Source organism: Hydra vulgaris, chromosome 12 (assembly GCF_038396675.1).
Source record: "Hydra vulgaris chromosome 12, alternate assembly HydraT2T_AEP".
Lineage (NCBI taxonomy): Eukaryota > Metazoa > Cnidaria > Hydrozoa > Anthoathecata > Hydridae > Hydra > Hydra vulgaris.
This window is the reverse complement of record NC_088931.1, coordinates 57442368-57461293: the sequence shown is the minus strand read 5'-3', so window position 1 is coordinate 57461293 and position 18926 is coordinate 57442368. Positions and strand designations below refer to the sequence as shown.

Genomic DNA, 18926 nt, shown 5'->3' with positions numbered 1-18926 from the left:
AGTTGCATCATAATATTTATCTTTGTTGTTGTTGAAATGAAAAAATTTCAACTCATAACCTCTGAAAATATTGGAGTATTAATGCATCCTTTGACCAATACGTAGAATATACCAATACATACCAATACGTACCAATACATCAATGCATCCTTTGACCAATACGTAGTGATTTTGGGTTTGTAAATAACTCCCATTAAAAAATGTTAGCAATAAAAGTTTTAATTTCTACAACACTAGTTTTCTCCCATTTAGAAGATTTGTCTGATTTGACAGCAAAAAATTGCTCTCCATACCTATTAGTCTCTGTAACTAACAAACTCACAAGTTCAAGTGGAAAATAAAGTTCAACAAAAAAGAGGCAAGTTGGATTTTGCCCCATTCTAAATTTTAACCCCTTTTGAAAAAGTTCTGGGAAATCAATTAGATGAACAGGAACATCCTTATTAACTTTTTCCCAAGTTGACAGAGGAAGACTCTGACTATTATTACGTCGATTATCACGATTTCGCACTCTACCACGAATATGCACTATACAATGGTTAGGTTTACTACCTTGGACAGCATAATTCTGTATATTTAAATTGAATACATCATCAACAATAAGTTCTGCATATTTAGGGTCAGCAAAACCTTTAGCAGAAAACCTTTATTGCATTTTATACCAGTACCACTTCGTTTTATACCAGCACCACCTCCTTTTTTCGCGTGCCGACATATTTTTTCGCGTACCTGTAATGTAGAAGAAAGATGGCGTAAATTTTTAAGATCAACTAAAGCCACGTGTCAAATAATACTCAAATAAATCTTTCCAAAATATTACCACTATGAAATAAAAATAAAAAAAAGTGAATCGAAGTCAGTTTATCAATCTATCTGTATAAAAATTAAAATTCACAATGTCGATTAATCAAGAAATATCGATGAAAAACATTAAAGCACTATTAGATGCACAAAAAAATGAAATCGTACAAGCAATTAACACAAGTCTTTCTAAAATAACTAGCGATATAGCTGAACTAAAAATTGCATTTACTAATATTAAATCTACAGTACAAAAAAATACTGATGATATTAATGAAATACGACAGCAACTGCTCAATCTGACCTCAGATAATAAAACATTTTCGGAAGACATTATTAAGCTAAGTGCTGCATTAGATGACCAAGTAAACAGAAATTTAAGGAAGACACAAATTTTTAAAAATATTCCTGTTGACACAAGCAAATCCAAGGAGTCCTGGTCTGATACCAAACTAATTATTGCAGATACCATCGAAAAAGCGGCTAACATAGACCCGAAAAATGCTCATGACATGATCAAACGCTGTCATCGAAGAAAAGTTAACGAAAACAGCACCAAGTCAAGCCACATTTTTGTTAAATTTCATAAATGGGCTGATATTGAACACACAAAAAATATCTTTTTTATGTCCAAAAACAATAGTTGGGTTGAACAAATGTATTCGCCATCACTAACTCAACGCCGCAATGAGGCCATGAAAGAACGTCGTCGCCTTACAGAAATCAAGTCAATAATAAGCCGGTATCTCGAATACCCAACCATACTTAAAGTTAAGAAAAAGAGAGAGGGTTCCAGGTATGTTTTACTAAAATCTTTTTGAGTCGACATAAATCGCTTATAGCTTTGGAGTTCGAGCAATGGTATCCTTAGATTTGCACGTGTTTTTTTGTTTATTTATTTTGTTTTATTTTGATTTTGCGGCATTATATTTCAATTTTATTCAAGCTTTATATATTATATAAAAATTTAGCTATATAGTAATAATAGCACTTTTTGTGATGTTTATTTTATATATACTTTTTATTTTTATTCTGTTTTTGGTATTTTTGAGTTGAAGACGTTGCAACGTCTAAATAGCACTAAAATTCCTTTGTTAAAAAATTTTCGCTGGGTTGGTTTCGTTGAATAATTAAAATTCTTTTTTATTTGAAAAAAAAAGTAACAAAGAAAGCTCGACGCGTCTATAAATAGCTTGAAAACCGAAAAAATTAAATTCTAAGTAAAATAAATTAAATTCTAATAGAGAACACACAAAAAATATCTTTTTCATTTTTAAATAAATAAAAAGTTTCATTTGTAATTTTTTTATTTGTTTCTATTATTTTTGCGTTTTTTGTATTGTTTTTTTATTATTATTATTATTTTTTCTTTGTTTGTTTTATCTCTTAAGTTAACAACCATAAAACACAGCAAGACAAATTGTTTTACCTGACAGTTAATATTTATCACATTTTTATATATATATATATATATATATATATATATATATATATATATATAAATATATATATATATATATATATATATATATACATATATATATATATATGTATATATATATATATATATATATATATTATATATATATATATATATATATATATATATATATATATAAAAGTATGTATATATATATATATATATATATATATATATATATATATATATATATATATATATATATATATATAAGAGTATGTATATGTATATATATAAAAGTATGTATATAAATATATATATATATATATAAGTGTTGCATATATATATCTATATATGCAGCACTTATATATATATATATATATATATATATATATATATATATATATATATATATATATATATATATATATATATATATATATATATATATATAATATATATATATATATATATATATATATGTGCTGCATTTTTTCAATTTAGAGAAATAACTATGTAACTGTTTAGAAACAAAGTTCTTCAAGTTTTATTCATCACAAAGTTCATTATTTGTACACGAAAAATAATAAGTTAATCAAAAGTATCAAAAAGTTGATTTCCTTCTGGACAAAACAAGTGCAACTCGACAAAATGTTGACCAAGCTGTATTTCGCTATCAATATTTCGTGGCGAATCCTTTGTTGTCGATCACAACCTTGCATCTTCGAGGCATAGATTCGATCAGGTGATCAATGAAACTTTGTGGAATCGCTGCCCAGGCCTTTTGGATTTGTTCAAACAGTTGATCCTTATTACGAACACCTTCACGATTAATTCTGCGGTTGACGATCTTCCACAGGTTCTCGATAGGGTTGAGATCCGGAGATTGAGGCGGCCAATCTATCACCGATAGGTGGTTGTCTCGAAACCACTGCTTGACTACTTTTGCAGTGTGTTTCGGATCGTTGTCTTGCTGAAAAACCCATTTTATTGGCATATTCTATTCAGCATGAGGTAACATAACATCTTTCAGGATATTTTTATACATGAAACGGTCCATTATTCCATCGTTTCGATGTATTGGACCTAGACCGTTAGCAGAAAAACACCCCTAAACTATTACATTGCCTCCACCATGCTTCACAGTCTTATGGCAGTAACGTAAATCGAGGCGTTTTCCGACCGGTCGACGTACACGGCAAATGTCATCGCTCCCAATGATGTTGAACTTCGATTCATCACTGAACAGGTCAGTTCGCCATTTCTGCACATTCCAGTCAATATGTGATGTAGCAAACAGGAGTCTTTTCTTCTGGTTTTTTAGTGGAATCAGCGGTTTCTTTTCAGGGCGTCGAGAAAACAATCCGGCTTCAACAGCACGTCGTCTGATTGTTCGGTCCGATACAGGCAGCTCTAATTGCTTTTGTATCTCGACTGATAATATCCAGGGATCCTTCTTGACGGATCTGACGATCATAGAATCCTCTCTAGAAGTGGTGGAACGTGGTCTTCCACCTTTGTTATCTGCTGCCAACTTCCCCGTAGAACGATATTTGGAACATAGTCTTGATACGGTCCATTTTTTCACGCGATATTTATCACAAATACTTTTTTGTGACATTCCACTTACGTAATCGCCAATAATTTTCTTTCTTAGTTCCAATCCAAGACTGTCGGGAGCCATTTTTGCACTTGAAGTCATAAAAATGATAAAAATAAATAATCACGCTTCTCAAGGCTTACCGTGTTACATTTACCTTGTGATGATGCAATAATGCTCTGTGGAACACAACGTCTTGGTTAGATGTGGACTGTATTGATGTAATGAAACACTTGTTGTATTTTAAAACACTTTGCTAAAACTCACTTCGATAAACTTTCTTGATAATACTGACGGATTGACTTTCATATACTGACTGAATTACATGTCGATTTACATGTCTCTTATATAGTAAAATGAACCTGTGTGAACCTGTTCTGGAAGATTCTAGATGCTTCTTTTCGATGCTTCTGGAAGCTTCTGGATGCGTCTGGATGCTTCTGAATGTTTCTGGATATTTCTGGATGCTACTGGATGCTTCTTCTGGAAACTTCTGGAAGCTTCTGCATGCTTCTGGAAACTTCTGGATACTTCCTTTAATTATTAAAAAACTTCCGTGACGTTGACACGGACCAGACTTAAGAAAATGAAACAAATCAAAAAAGTTGCACTTGTTTTGTCCGCTGCAAAATAACACTTGTCAACGAAATTCTGCCTGTGTTCTGTCATCTGTCCGCTGATTGCTCATGTCATATCATGCTGTGACTCCAGACTCCTGAACTGTTTGCTGTGGTAGTATAGTTCGTTTCGTTTTTAAGACATGTAAAATTAGGAACACTTTTTAGCATTGTTCGATGTTGGTTGCAAATGTTTTGTCCAATATATATATATATATATATATATATATATATTATGTTTGTCCAATATATATATATATATATATATATATATATATATATATATATATATATATATATATATATATATATTATATATATATATATATATATATATATATATATATTGTTTTTGTTTATTTTTTTGTTTTTATTTTTTTATTATTACTATTTTTTTTTGATTAATGCTTTTACTTTATCCTGTTTCTTGATTTTCAATTGATCGCAGTTATTTACATTCAAATAAATATCTTACTTAGATATCTTATCGCCATATCAATTCACCGTAATGAAAGTTACACATAGCAAATGTGCTGTTTGTAAAGTTAATGTCTATAAAAATCAGAAAGATATTTTTTGTGATAACTCCCTCAATTGGGTCCAACTAAAATATAACAACCTCAATGATATTGACTACCGATTACTAAAAAACTCCTCAAAAAATGGTTCATGGTTTTGCATAAATTGCTTAGCTAGTATATTTCCCTTCAACAACGAAACTATAACTGACGATGAAAATCTTACTAAAGTTGACACTAAAATAAGTGTAACTTATCAAGTATCAGATTTTCTCATAGAGAGCCTTCACTCAATCTTTAACACATTTAAAACACATATTGATAACAACAACAAAACTCAAAAATTCTCAAAAAATAGTTATTATACTAATGTTGATGATCTAAAATGTATAGCAGCTCACAAATCCTCATTCAATATCTTTATATCAACATTTCATCACTCTCAAATCATTTTGACGACCTTGAAAATCTACTCCAATCAACAAAACTTTGACATTTGGTATATCGGAAACCAGATTGAATAAAAAAAGCCCACAAACTAGCAACTTAACACTTAATGGATAATCCTATGAACACACACCATGAACCACATACAGGTGGTGCATTATTATATATAAATAACAGGCTCGCCTATAAACCTATAAACCTAGAAACGATTCCCACATCTATAAACCAAAAGAATTAGAATCTATCTTCATTGAAATTATAAATCCAAAAAAATCAAATATTATCGTTGGTTGTGTTTACAGGTATCTAAAAATGTCTTTAGATAACTTCCTATCCTTTTATCTTAATCCGTTACTCAAAAATCTAACAAAAGAAAATAAAACTGCATTTATTTTAGGGGATTTAAACATCGATCTGTTAAAGTGTGACACAGATTCATATACTAGAGACTTTTTAGACTCACTCACCTCAAATTACTTTCCACCACACATTGTCCAACCTACTCGTATCTGTAAAACATCAAAAACAATTAACAACATCTTTCCAAATATTAAATCAAATAAATATAAAGCAGGGAATCTTACCATCACAATCTCAGATCATCTTCCCCAATTTCTGATAGCTTATCATATTCTTAAACCACCACGTAATAAAAAGTTCTTTTTTTTTAAATATCTTTGCTTCCAACAAGGCTGCAAGCAACCACTTATTAAAGTTGGAAGTTGCAAATTATATGAATCAGGAAAGCAAGATGAAGCAAGCGAATTCCAAAGAACTGATGATCGAGGAAAAAAACTAGACAAATAAGAGTTTTTGGAGCACTTAGGAACAGTCACAGAAAAAGGATGAGACTTAATTGAATGACAAGTAACACGAGAATGAATTTTAGTAGATGGCACAAGAGACGCTAGCTCTTTAGAGCAGTGCCCATTATAGTATTTGTAAAAAAGAAAAAGAGTAGCAACATTACGACAATGTGACAAAGGTTAGAGATTGGCTGCAAGAGCAGGTCCAACTATGTTTACAATGCGTTTTTGCACCTTGTGTAAAAGAGAAAGAGCATCATTAGAAGATCCGCCCCAGATATGGCAACAGTATTCCATACAAGGCCGGATTTGAGATTTATAGAGATAGAGAATAGAATCCGAAGTAAGAAAGTATCGAGCGCGATAAAGAGATGCAACCTTAAGAGATGCTAACTTTGCAACTGATTTGATATATTGTTTCCAAGAAAGATCGGAAGTAAGAGTTAATCCTAGAAGATAAAGGGTAGATGACTCATTGAGTACATTACCGTTTATAAATATAGGAAGATCTAACTTATTGCAATGACGATTGGCTGAAAAAATTTGAGTTTGATCTGAATTGAAGTTCACCAGCCACTGTGAGCCCCATGCTGTAGCAGAAGTTAGATCCTTTTCAAGCTCAAATGCCCTCTCCAAGCAATCAGGGGGTGATGGTTTCTTATCACGACAAGAATAAATGGTAATATCATCAGCAAACAATGCCACCTTAGATGTGAGAGTATCTGAAAGATCGTTAATGTAAATTAAGAAGAGTTAAGGGCCAAGGATAGAACCATGAGGAACCCTTGAAGTTGCAGGATATAAAGAAGAGTGCTGTCTATCGAGGACAACTTTTATACTACGATTGGAAAGAAAAGATTCAATAATCTTAAAGATATTGCCAGATAGACCATAAGAAGAAAGCTTATGGAGAAGACCAGCATGCCAAACTTTATGGTAAGCTTTTGAAATTTCAAGAGCGATGCCCTTAACCTCTCCACCTTTATCTAATGCACGATAAAATCAATCAGTTATTACTGTTAGCAAATCAGGTGTAGAACGAGAAGATCGAAATCCATATTGATCGTCAGAAAGTTATTAGATTCAAGATGAGAAATTAAGTGTTTGTTAATTCAAGATTCAAAAACTTGCTTTTGATAGGAAGAAGACTAATAAGATGGTAGTTGGACGAATCAGATCGCTCTCCAGAATTTTTGAAGATAGGGATAATAGATGCCGCTTTCCAGCAGGCTGAAAAACTAGACTCTTATAAGCACTTGTTGAATAGTTTTGAGAGTATAGACGACAGCTCCGGAGAACACTTCTGCAAGACAATAACAGGTATGTTGTCCGGGCCATAAGCTGTAGAAGAATCTAGGCAGGAAATCACTTTAAATACAGAGGCTGGAGTGATACGAATGTCAAACAATTGATCAACCTGCTTGTTGACAGAATTAGGTAGAACGCAACTAGTGGAATCAAGAGATAATATTGATGAAAAGTTTTTAGCAAACAATTCAGCTTTGTCTTTAGATAAGGTGACAAAGTCTGAACCATACAAGAGAGGTGGAATTAAAGATTCGCCCTTATTATTAATAATATTAAAGATTCTCCAGAAGTCACGAGAGCCTAATATTTGAGATGAGATACGAGATTTCATGACCTGAGAATAGCGGGCTTTGGCGTTAGACAAAACCTTTTTACAATTGTTTCTAGCAGTAATAAACAGACGTCTGTTTTCTGGAGAATTGTTTTTGTTGATAGATATAGAAGTTTCGATTGGCAATCGCAGCAGCATAGTGTAAGGAAAACCAAGGAGAAGAGTGAAGTTTGACTTGCAATCGTCGAGAGGGAACAAAAGATTCAAGGCCAGCCTAAATCCACGAAGTTATGTAAGAAGCACATTTGTCGACAGGAAGACAAAAGATTTCTACCCAAAGGTCATCACGAGGAAAATCACGGAAAGAATCCTAGTCAGCTTTAAGGTAGTTGTTAGAGTTACAATAATAGGGGGATTCAGGTGATGAAGAAGAATGACATATTAGTTTTAGAGAGATCAAACTGTGATCAGAAGCACCTAAGGATGAATGTGGAGAAATTGAGCACTGACTAGGATCAGAAACAAGAGTTGAGAAGGTAAATGATTCAGGTTGTCTGAAAAAACGAGTTGGAAAGTTGACTAATTGAGTTAGAGATTGGGAAAGGCAAAGTTGTGGGTTTAATGCCTGCAGAATCACTGACACTAGAGCCAAGCCATTCAGAGTGGTGAGCATAAAAGTCACCGACAACAACTATGTTAGCTGATGGATAAAGAGAGAAGGCTTGCTCAATATAATCAGAAATAACATCAAAAAGAGTGCAGTCTTGAGATGAAGGAGAGCAATATAGAACAAAGAGAAAGGCGACAGAGTGAAGTGGTGCTAAACGAAAGCACATGAAAGAATATTCTGTGGATTCAAACCTAGTTTCACGACAAATGGGTGAATTCTTACGAATGTAAATGCCTAGGCCAAGCTTGTGACTATTGGAGTCTTTACGTATTAAATTAAGATAACCATCAACACTAAGATTGCAAGATGAGACAGCTGAACTCAAATTAGTCTCACAAAGAGCAGGTAGGTCTGATGAACTTTGCAAGAGATAAGACTCAACAGAAAAAAAATTACTTCGAAGACCACGAGTATTAGTGAATGATAGGTTTAGAGAACTTGGTAATGATGATGGTTTTTTGTGTTTTTAAGTTTTTGGTACTTTATTCATTTTTATATTTTTTGAAGAACTTGACTCAAAGCATAAATAGTACTCAGAACACTATTTAATAGCCCAAGCTAATGCCTCATTACTATTAATAAACCCTAAGCCGTAACAAAGGACTCCAAATGTGGCCTCCGCAATGCACACCAAAAGTACAAACAGGGACACCATGCGCAACATAGCACTGTTTATACTTTGATATTTTTCAGCTTTTGATGGAATTAGCCTCTCTGAGAGCTACCAAGGGGTTCGGAAAACCTGAATACCAGCCGGCCTCAGAACCGTAAAACTGAGTTTTAGAGCTGTACCCTCATTAGGAGATAATAGAATGACTTGCCTAGTCATAAAAACAGAGACATAAGCAAAACCCATGCATTGAGTCGAGGAGATCCAGCATTCAACATCCTAAACTGTAAAACAATGTATTAAAAATACATCTGCGCCAGCCTAATAGACGAAGAAGGGGTGCCAGACTGGTCAACGGATAGAATCTGTTTATCCCTTAAGATAGAAAATATTTACCCATTAATTAAAATTAGTTATTGTTTTGCTACAGTAATTTTAACACACACATGTTCAAAGAAATGAAACTGTTTATTTGGTAGTTATTTGTGCTTATTTGAATGTTTAAACATAATTCCTACTCCTATATCTAAATCCAGGAAAGAAACTGAAAAAGTTTCAATGAAGTTGCATTTAGAAACAATTTTCACAATCTTAGTTTAGACAGAGAGCCAAAAATATACCCTGATAATTGTATTCAGTCTCTTGAGAATATCATTTCCAATATTAATCTACTGCTTGATATCCATGCGGCTTTTAAAAAGCTTAACAAATAAAATATAAAACTCAAGACTAAACCATGGATATCAGATGAACTCAAGCACTCTATACAGCACAAATATAACCATGAATATCAGATGAACTCAAGCAGTCTATACTGCAAAAAATAATCTCTTTAAAAAGTATATTAGGTCTAAAAATCGAACAAATAAAATCATATTTCATAATGAATATAAAATATTTCGTAAAAACCTCTAATCTAAACTCAAAGAAAGCAAAAAAAAAATACTATGATAGTTATTTTACTAAAAACATAAAAGTTATAAAAGCAACCTCGAAAGGTATCAAAAATATTATTAATATTAAAAGTAACTCTCAAATTATAAAACAATACCAAACCCCTTTGATATTTGTAATGCTTTCAACAACTAACTTTACTAAGGATGTCCAGGCAGCAATTTCTTCATTCATGAATCATTTCACATAATACTTATCAAATCCTTTTCAAAAATCTTTCTTTATAAAACTTATTGATGAACAAGAAATTTCAAAAGTTATCAACTCTTTAGACGCAAATAACTTTCAAGAATTCTTTCTAACACTTTTAATATCTCTAAAACTATTAAAAGCAGAACTTTCAAGAATTCTTACTAACATTTTTAATATCTCGTTTTCAAGTGGTATTTTCCCAGAAAACTTAAAAACTGTTAAAATTATACCTTTTTTTAAAACTGATTCAAAACTATTAATGTCAAACTATAGGCCAATTTCCCTCCTTCCCAACATTGATAAAGCTCTTGAAAGGCTAATGTTTAACCGCTTATACGAATTCTTTAATGAAAATAAATTGTTTTTTGAATTACAATTTGGTTTTCGAACAAACTACTCTAGATCACTTGCTTTATTAAGTCTAACAGAAAAAATTAAAGATTCTCTGGATGAAGGAATGTTTGGATGTGGCATTTTTATCGACCTTCAAAAGGTATTTGACACTGTAGATGTTTACATTCTACTTTATAAGCTATCCTACTATGGTATTAGAGGAGTTTCAAACTCTTGGTTCAAATCTTTTCTTACTAATAGAACTCAACTAGTATCCATTAGTGGGGTGAGCTCAGACCTGAGCAATATCAAAGTAGGTGCTCCTCAGGGATCTGTCCTTGGCCCTTTGGTGTTTCTTATTTATATAAATGACATGTCTAAAGCTTTAAAATTTTGTAGAGTCCAGCACTTTGCAAATGACACAAACCTTCTCTATTTTAATAAGTCTATAAAAAATCAACAAATATGTTAACTATGACCTTAAAAAACTATTCAACTGGCTAAATGCCAACAAAATCCCTCAACTCCAAAAAAACTGATTAATATTACTTAAAAGTCGTCACAAAAAATTAGATCAGCAGCTCAAAATTAAGTTAAATAGGAAAAAACTTTGGTGCGAAAAATTTGTAAACTACTTGGGTATAAAGCTAGACGAAAACTTAGCCTGAACTTACCATTATAACAATTTATCTAATGAGTTGAATAGATCCCTTGCCATGATGTCAAAGCTAAGACATTTTATACAACAGAAAACTTTAAAAAAATTTTACTATGCTTTGTTTCACTCTCACCTCACATATTGCCTTCTATCATGGAGTCAAAACATAAGTATTGTAAATCGCCTATTTATCATGCAGAAAAAAGCAATCAGGATTATTGAATTTCTACCAAAAAATTCACATACATTTTCATCTTTTAACGCACTACTAATTTTAAAAGTGTATGATATAATCAAAATTAAAAATTGTTTATTTATTCACAGCTGCCTAAACAAAAAGCTACCTCCTATATTTAATAAATGGTTTACTCTACGCAATGCAATTAGCTGTCAACATACAAGAAATTCTTGTAAAAGTGCACTGAGTGTGCAAACATATAATACAAAATTCTACGGTAAACATTCCTTTAAATACTCTGTATTAACAGACTGGAATCAAATTCAAAATAAATTAAAATCAATCCCTTTTAACAACATTAAAAATCCTCAAAACTAAATTAAAATACTACTTGCTACATCAAGATAAGTAGAAACAACAGTAGTATCACTGGTAATAAAAAATATATCACCATAGAAAATATAAAAGATATAAGTATGAATGTTGACTTATTGCAACCTTTTGTAAGTATATTACTTATTTTATTTGCTTTTTGTTTTGTTTTGTTTTGTTCATGGTCGCTCCTCTCGATTTAGCCTAGCTATATGAGAGTGAACCATCCGGAATGTAGACTATACATACGTTTTTTATAACTTATAACATTCTTATGTAAAACATCTATATTTCTGGTAACCCAGTGAAAAAGCGCACATGGGATACGCGTGGATTTTTTCCATATGTAACCCATGTGGGGATTATTATTTTGTCCCATGTGGGTTTCATATGGTAAATCCCACATGGATTCCATATGGTAAATCCCATATGGGATACGCGTGGGTTTTTACCATATGTAACCCATATGGGGATTATTATTTTGTCCCATGTGGGTTTCATATGGTAAATCCCACATGGGTTTTATGTGGTAAATCCTACATGGGATATAGGTGGAAAATACTACATGTTATAGATCTTAAATGCCACATATTTTAATCCAAATGGTATAAAAGTAGTCAATACTAGACAAATGAAAGTCCGAATGCTTCTATGATTTTTAAAAATCTTTTAATTTAAAAATAACTTAAATAGTAATTTAAAATTAATCATCGAAGCTTTCAGAGAGGCTTAACTTAACCTGGTATTTGCTACTTTATCCCATTTGGTATTCAAAATGTGCAGCATTTTTGATCTTTTACATGTGATGTTTTCCACCTATAACCTATGTGGGATTTACCTTAAACTATTATGACGAAATTTTATAAAATTAAAAAACGTGTTGCAAAATGAATTTATTTAAAAATAAATGCTATTAATCAATACATCCAAAATGAATATTAAAAATATTATTTTTTCTTTTGCGATTTACACGCCGTTTTTTGTCGATTGAATTAATTAAATCACTTCGGCTTGCATAATACCAAGGTTTTTAGTATCTTCTAACTTTTTTCAAACATTTTCTAAAAAAAAAAATATAAATACAAATATATATAAATATAAATATATATATATACATATTTATATAAATATATATATATATATATATATATATATATATATATATATATATATATATATATATAGAGAGAGAGAGAGAGAGAGAGAGAGAGAGAGAGAGAAAGAGAGAGAGAGAGAGAGAGAGAGAGAGAGAGAGAGAGAGAGAGAGAGAGCAATTTTAATAAGAAACCTTATTAGTCGAGCAATTTTAATTATTAGCCAGGTTGAAGTCATTAATGACTACAATATTTCACAAATAATTATTTCCTAATTTATTACTTACAATGACTAACGTATTATGGGTAATTGAACACATATTATGCGTAATGACCTTGAACCCATGAGGAGAATCCTGAAAAAAAGTGATCAATTAGAATAAGTTGTTAAACAAAAAAACAAAAACAAAAATGTAAAAACCTACTTTTTCAATGATGTAGACGTTGGGTGCAATAGCCACTGGATGCAAAAGTATCCTTACTTTTTCGTCACACACACGGCCTTCTATAATAACAGGCCTTGACATCGCGCATAATGCCGTAAAAACTGAAGGCCGAATAAACTTTCACTTTTACTTATATTGATATATTTTTATATTAGGTAGGGTGTAATGGCAGTCTATGTTTTCTAATAATAATCTCTAGTAAAGACGGAAATATAAAAAGAAAACCAAAAAATTGTTAACAGATAATCATATTTTTCGTATTTCAAATTTCATTAAGAATATTTATGTAATATTAAATAGTATCAATAACAAGCAGAACCATATCAAAGTATATATCTATATATTAGAAAGATAACTGTATTTTTAATTTTTTTGCTAAAAATGGTAACAATAAAAATCACCAACAATAAAAAACACCAACAAAAGTTGATTCAAGCGAAAAAAAAGTTTTATCAATATATCTCAACAGGGTAAATATTTACAAATCCAAACATATTGAGAGACATATAGGCTAATGAGAAAATAAAAAACATTACAAGTAAATAGCATAATAAATTACAAAACTAATTTTCACATAAATTATGATAGCTTTAGTATTTTGGGAGTGGTAATTAGTGAGTAAATCTTTAGCAGATATTAGAATATACTCTGCATTGTTTTTTTGTGATTTTAAATTTATTTAGCAGCAATGAACTGAAACTGAGTAACACAAAATGTTCTGCATAAAGGGTCAGTAGCACCTTGAAAAAAAGCAAAATATTGACCATTAGAAAAGAGTATCAGAAGGAATTTCAAGTCCGCCTCTGTTTAGGCTATACAGATAACTTCCATATTTATAATAATAATTGGTAGAATTATCATAAATTTTTATTTCGCTTTTTTGCACATAGCCAGCTATGTAAACTATAGCCACTAATGTAGATTTATTAACTGAGCTTTCAAGATCATGTATATTATCCAGAAGTTCTTTTTCATCAGTAGAAATATCTCTAAAACATATGTCACAAGTATGACCATCGATACCATCAACAGGAATGTCAAGTTGTAATATCAATTTAGTATGTTGAATATTAATTTTTTCAATTACAGATTTAGCGTTTATAAAGTAAGTACCTCCAGATCCCTGTTGAAGCTTAGAAAAAGCTTTTTTCAAGTGGATCTGTTGAAAACCAACCTAATAAGACATACTTTGTTCCTTTTCTCAACAAAGTTTCTACGAGATCAATAAAGCCATAACATGAATGCGCTATTGCCTGTAGGTTTTATAAAACTTGACAGTTCAGCAATATCTCGTAGCAGTTGTAACCGTTGATCACCAACTGAGTCGATTTCTCCGCATAATTCATTTCTAAACCGAATGCCAGCACCAGGTGCTTTGACATTAACAACATTCGAAAAAAAATTATTTTTTCAATAAATACAGCAGTACCTTCAAATGCTTTATTTTCAATCTCTGGATGCGTTCTTAATGCAGCTACTGTTTCTTTGCAAAAAACAGACAAACAAAACTTTACAGATTGTCTCTCTATTGGTTTTGGATAAACTGATTTAGCTGTAAATTTAGAGAGTTTAAAAAGACTATTGCACTCAGTTTTATATAAAGTTTCTAAATCACTCCACTTAGCCAAAGCCAGTTCTTTATTGTTTAAAAATTGAAGTTCCCCAGTCTTTTTTGTCAACCAATTGTTTCGTATAGATTTTAAGAGATGCACATAATCATACAATAAATATACAGGGTGACCACAAAGTATCCGCACAGATAAAGAGCTTAATATAAAGCATGTAGAAAGTATTTGGAACACAAATTTTATTTCAAAACATTTATTGAACTATAACAATTATGATTCAAAGATTGAATTCGAATTTTCCTCCATCAGCAAAATAACAGGCCTGTAGGCGTCTAGGGAATGCTTCGACGGTGGCGAGCAAGTAGGCAGGGTCCAGAGAATCCCAAGCTTTCAGTAGTGATTTTTTTAAACTTTCAATATTTTTATGCGGCTTTTGGCATGCCTTTCCTTCTAGGACGCTCTAGACTGAGAAATCCATCGGGTTAAGATCGGGGCTCGATGGCGGCCATTGAGAAAAGTTGATAAAATCAGGAAAAGTTGCCGCACAAAGGAGAAACGCGCACCATTCTAAAAAAACCAATTTAACATAGTTTACAAAGTATATAAAGTAAAGTATATAAAGTTTATGACATAATATTAACCAAAAACAACAAATAAATAAGAAAATACATAAGTGCTTTTATGCTTATATTTTCACAAGATGAAACCGTCTTGTGTGCGGATACTTTGTGGTCACCCTGTATACCTGATGTTGATAACCATGGTTTACTATCAACTGTTTTAAAAATTCCAAAAAATCTTTGATTTACACGGTTACCATCAGTAATTATTACCAGTGTCTTACTACTTTCAATATTATTTATCGTATCAACAATTTGTTGACATTGAGCAAACTGAAATTCAGAGGAAAGACTTGAAACAGGTTGAGCTCTACATATAAATTCTGGACCTCCAAAAAGACATTTAATCATAAATGATAAAATTGTTTTAGCTAACTTTTCAGGGTAGTTTACTACTTGACCAAACAAAGCACCTCTTTGGTAAAGTAATGAAGCTTTGACATAGACCTAATCAATTATTAGTATGAAAGTTCTTTTCAATGGATTTAAATTCATAAAAATACTATTTATGAAACTTAGGTCCTCCATTGAGCTTATTTTTGAACTCAATCGTGTTAAAATCCTTATACTTGGTAACTTGTAGTCAATACACAAACAATCATATAAACTTCGTTGCATAGCAAAATACTCATATGCTCTACATATAATATCTGAAGTATATAAAACTTCACCAACATTAACTTTTCTCATAGCATTAAGGTGTTCGAATAGAATATTTGACTGAAGTGAACTTTCTTTATTTTTTAAAAATCTAACTGCTTCAAATAAAGCTGATTTTGTTTTTATTAACTTTAATTTGTTTATAGCTTAAGATGAAATATTACAAGTTGTGCGATTATGGTTAGCTACAAATGAATAATCATTGAAAATTACTAAAATAAATAATGGAACACCAAGTTTGTACATTTTTGATTGTATGTGTAAACTTTTTTTATTAAGCTGGAAAACAATAACATCATTATTATCACTTAACAAAGATTGAATATCGTCAAATATAAGTTCATCCTCTTTTAGAAAATCATTTAACTCATCTGGTAAAATGCTTCGAAAACCGCTTGAAGTTACAGTTTTTCTAACTTTACTTGCTGGTGTGGCTAAACAACTAGGCGGAATATTTTTTTAAAAACAGATGGTGGGTTTAAAGGTCGTTGCTTCCCATATTTGCTTTCAAAAGGTGCTTCATTTGGCCAATGCAGTTGACATACTGCTGTATAGTCTGTAACAATAAAACCAGTTCTTGGGATAGCTTCACTACATCTTTTTCTCTCCTCTAGATTCTTCGGGAATTTATAAATTGATATTTTTGTTGTAGTTGAGTATTGATATTTTTGTTGTAGTTGCAATTGATATTGTAGTTGTAGTTGTATAAATTGATATTTTGTTGTAGTTGAAATAGTTCGACTTGCAAAGAGTTACACAGCATTTTAAAGGCATTTTAATTATTAAAAAAACTTATCGTTAGCTTGACAATATTATTACCTTACAATGTTAACCCCTTGAACCTTACAACGTTATCGTCTTGAAGTTGCGCTATCTAATTTATAAACCAATCAAATTTTAAAGATTTATTAAAAAAGCGTGAACACAAACTTTCGTCTAATGTTAAAAGATGAAAATGTAAACACAGTATTAGGAATTGGCCTTCAGTTTAACAACTTTGTTGCGCGATGTCAAGGTCTGTTATTATAGAAGGTCGCGGTCACACATAATATAATATTCTGAAACTAATAAACAAACATCTAAATTTCTATAAGTAAATTTATTCTTTGATCATTACCTTCATATCCTATCTTATTTTCATATCATAATCTATTATGGTATTATTTATATAACATATCACAACAATATTATTAAATTTGTGATGTTCAAATATCATATGAACATTCTCTAACATGTTCATATGATATTTGAATATAGTTCTTGAGTATATTATCTGCAAACAATTGACTGATGCAAGTTCAAATGTTGTCAAAAACCAAGCATGCATGCATGGGACACTGCAGTGTCCCACAAAGAAATGCTGGTTTGAAAGTCAAATTTTCTTTATTAAAAAAAAATATTAAAATAGGGGGGAGATAGGGGAGGTTTCTGTAACTTTTTTTAGGCTCCAAAACTTTTAACTTTATATATAATAAGGTTCGTAAAACTTACTGGACTTACGAAGTACATTGAGAAACAAAAACAGGATATTTACATAAACTTTTCAATTTTTAATCTGGAGTACCACAGTGTAATTGGGAAAAAAGCAGGGATGCGGAGTCCCAAAAGGACTCTGGCTTTATATCTTTACATTTTCCAAGTCTGTAGTGTCCAGAAGCTCTAAACATGTTTGTTGACTTATTATCTACTATTATAAAAAAAATCATGAGATTTAATGACTTGAAACTTATTATTTTTAAGCCCGGAGTCCTGGTGTCCCGGAGTCCTTGCCGCCATTATGCCTAAGGGCTCAAAAAAAAATTGTTCCTCTAACCTAAAAGTCTTAACTTTTTTTCCTAATAGTAGTCCATAGACTTATTTATAATTTTAGAGCTCCTGGATACCAAAAACTAGGATAAAGTAATCTTTTTGTGAATTTCAAATCCGGAGTCTTTTTTGGGACTCCGCATCCCTGGAAAAAAGTCTCTGGGTCCAGTATTCAAAGTAATACGATCTAAAGTAATATATAAATTGAAAAAAATGCTTTAAAATGCATGCAGTTATACATATAACTCCTGATAGTTAACTATAAGTATAACTAGTTATACATAAAATTTATTATATAAACTTATTTTTTAAGGTTATGCTTGAACAAATTAGTACCAATTAATTCAAATTCAAGATTTAGTTCAAGTTCAAGTTCTTATTTTTTCATTGTTTTTTCACTATTTTATATTTATTTGTTCAAATTTGTTAACTAGTACTAATTCTTACTACAGTAAGAATATTTATCATTGTTGAATGTGATTTTATAAGTAACTTAATTTTACTTTCAACATATTTTGACAACACCCTTTACATTTTAAATGATGACAGCTTTACATTTCTATTGATGTTAAATTTACTACGTTTCAATAACTGAGATTGAATTTTAACTGAATTTTTGTAAGCTTTGTAAGGGTTTATTGTATATCAAATGGTGTTGTAAATAAATATGTATAACTATATGCATTTTAAAGCATATTATTTTATTCAAACATTACTTTAGATCATATTACTTTGAAAACTGGACCCTGAGGCTTTATTCTCAATAACACTGTGGTACTCCAGATTAAAAATTGAAAAGTTTCTGTAAATATCCTGTTTTTGTTCCTCAATGTAGTTCGTAAGTCCCTTAAGTCTTAAGGACCTTATTATATCTAAAGTTAAAAGTTTTGGAGCATAAAAAAAGTTACAGAAACCCATCTCCAACCTATTTTTTTCTTTTTTTAATAAAGAAAATTGGAAATTCTTCGACTTTCAAA

The 18926-nt window shown here is 31.0% G+C and overlaps 1 protein-coding gene and 1 long non-coding RNA gene across 3 annotated transcripts; one reads left to right on the top strand and one right to left on the bottom strand.

Moving 5' to 3' along the window:
• Nucleotides 1-896: 896 nt before the first annotated feature.
• On the top strand, nt 897-11019 carry LOC136088227 (uncharacterized). The gene is made up of 2 exons (XM_065811910.1): nt 897-1597; nt 10488-11019. Exons 1-2 carry the CDS (start codon nt 897-899, stop codon nt 11017-11019), a joined length of 1233 nt encoding a protein of 410 aa, XP_065667982.1.
• Nucleotides 11020-12633: 1614 nt separating this feature from the next.
• Nucleotides 12634-18344, bottom strand: LOC136088859 (uncharacterized). 2 transcript variants are annotated; one of them, XR_010642568.1, is made up of 3 exons: nt 13275-18305; nt 13137-13205; nt 12634-12816 (listed from the first exon to the last, which is right to left on the bottom strand). It is a non-coding gene; the product is annotated as an uncharacterized LOC136088859 (long non-coding RNA). The 2 variants fall into 2 exon arrangements; XR_010642567.1 differs by having other exon boundaries at nt 13137-18344.
• Between the last annotated feature and the right edge of the window lie 582 nt (nt 18345-18926).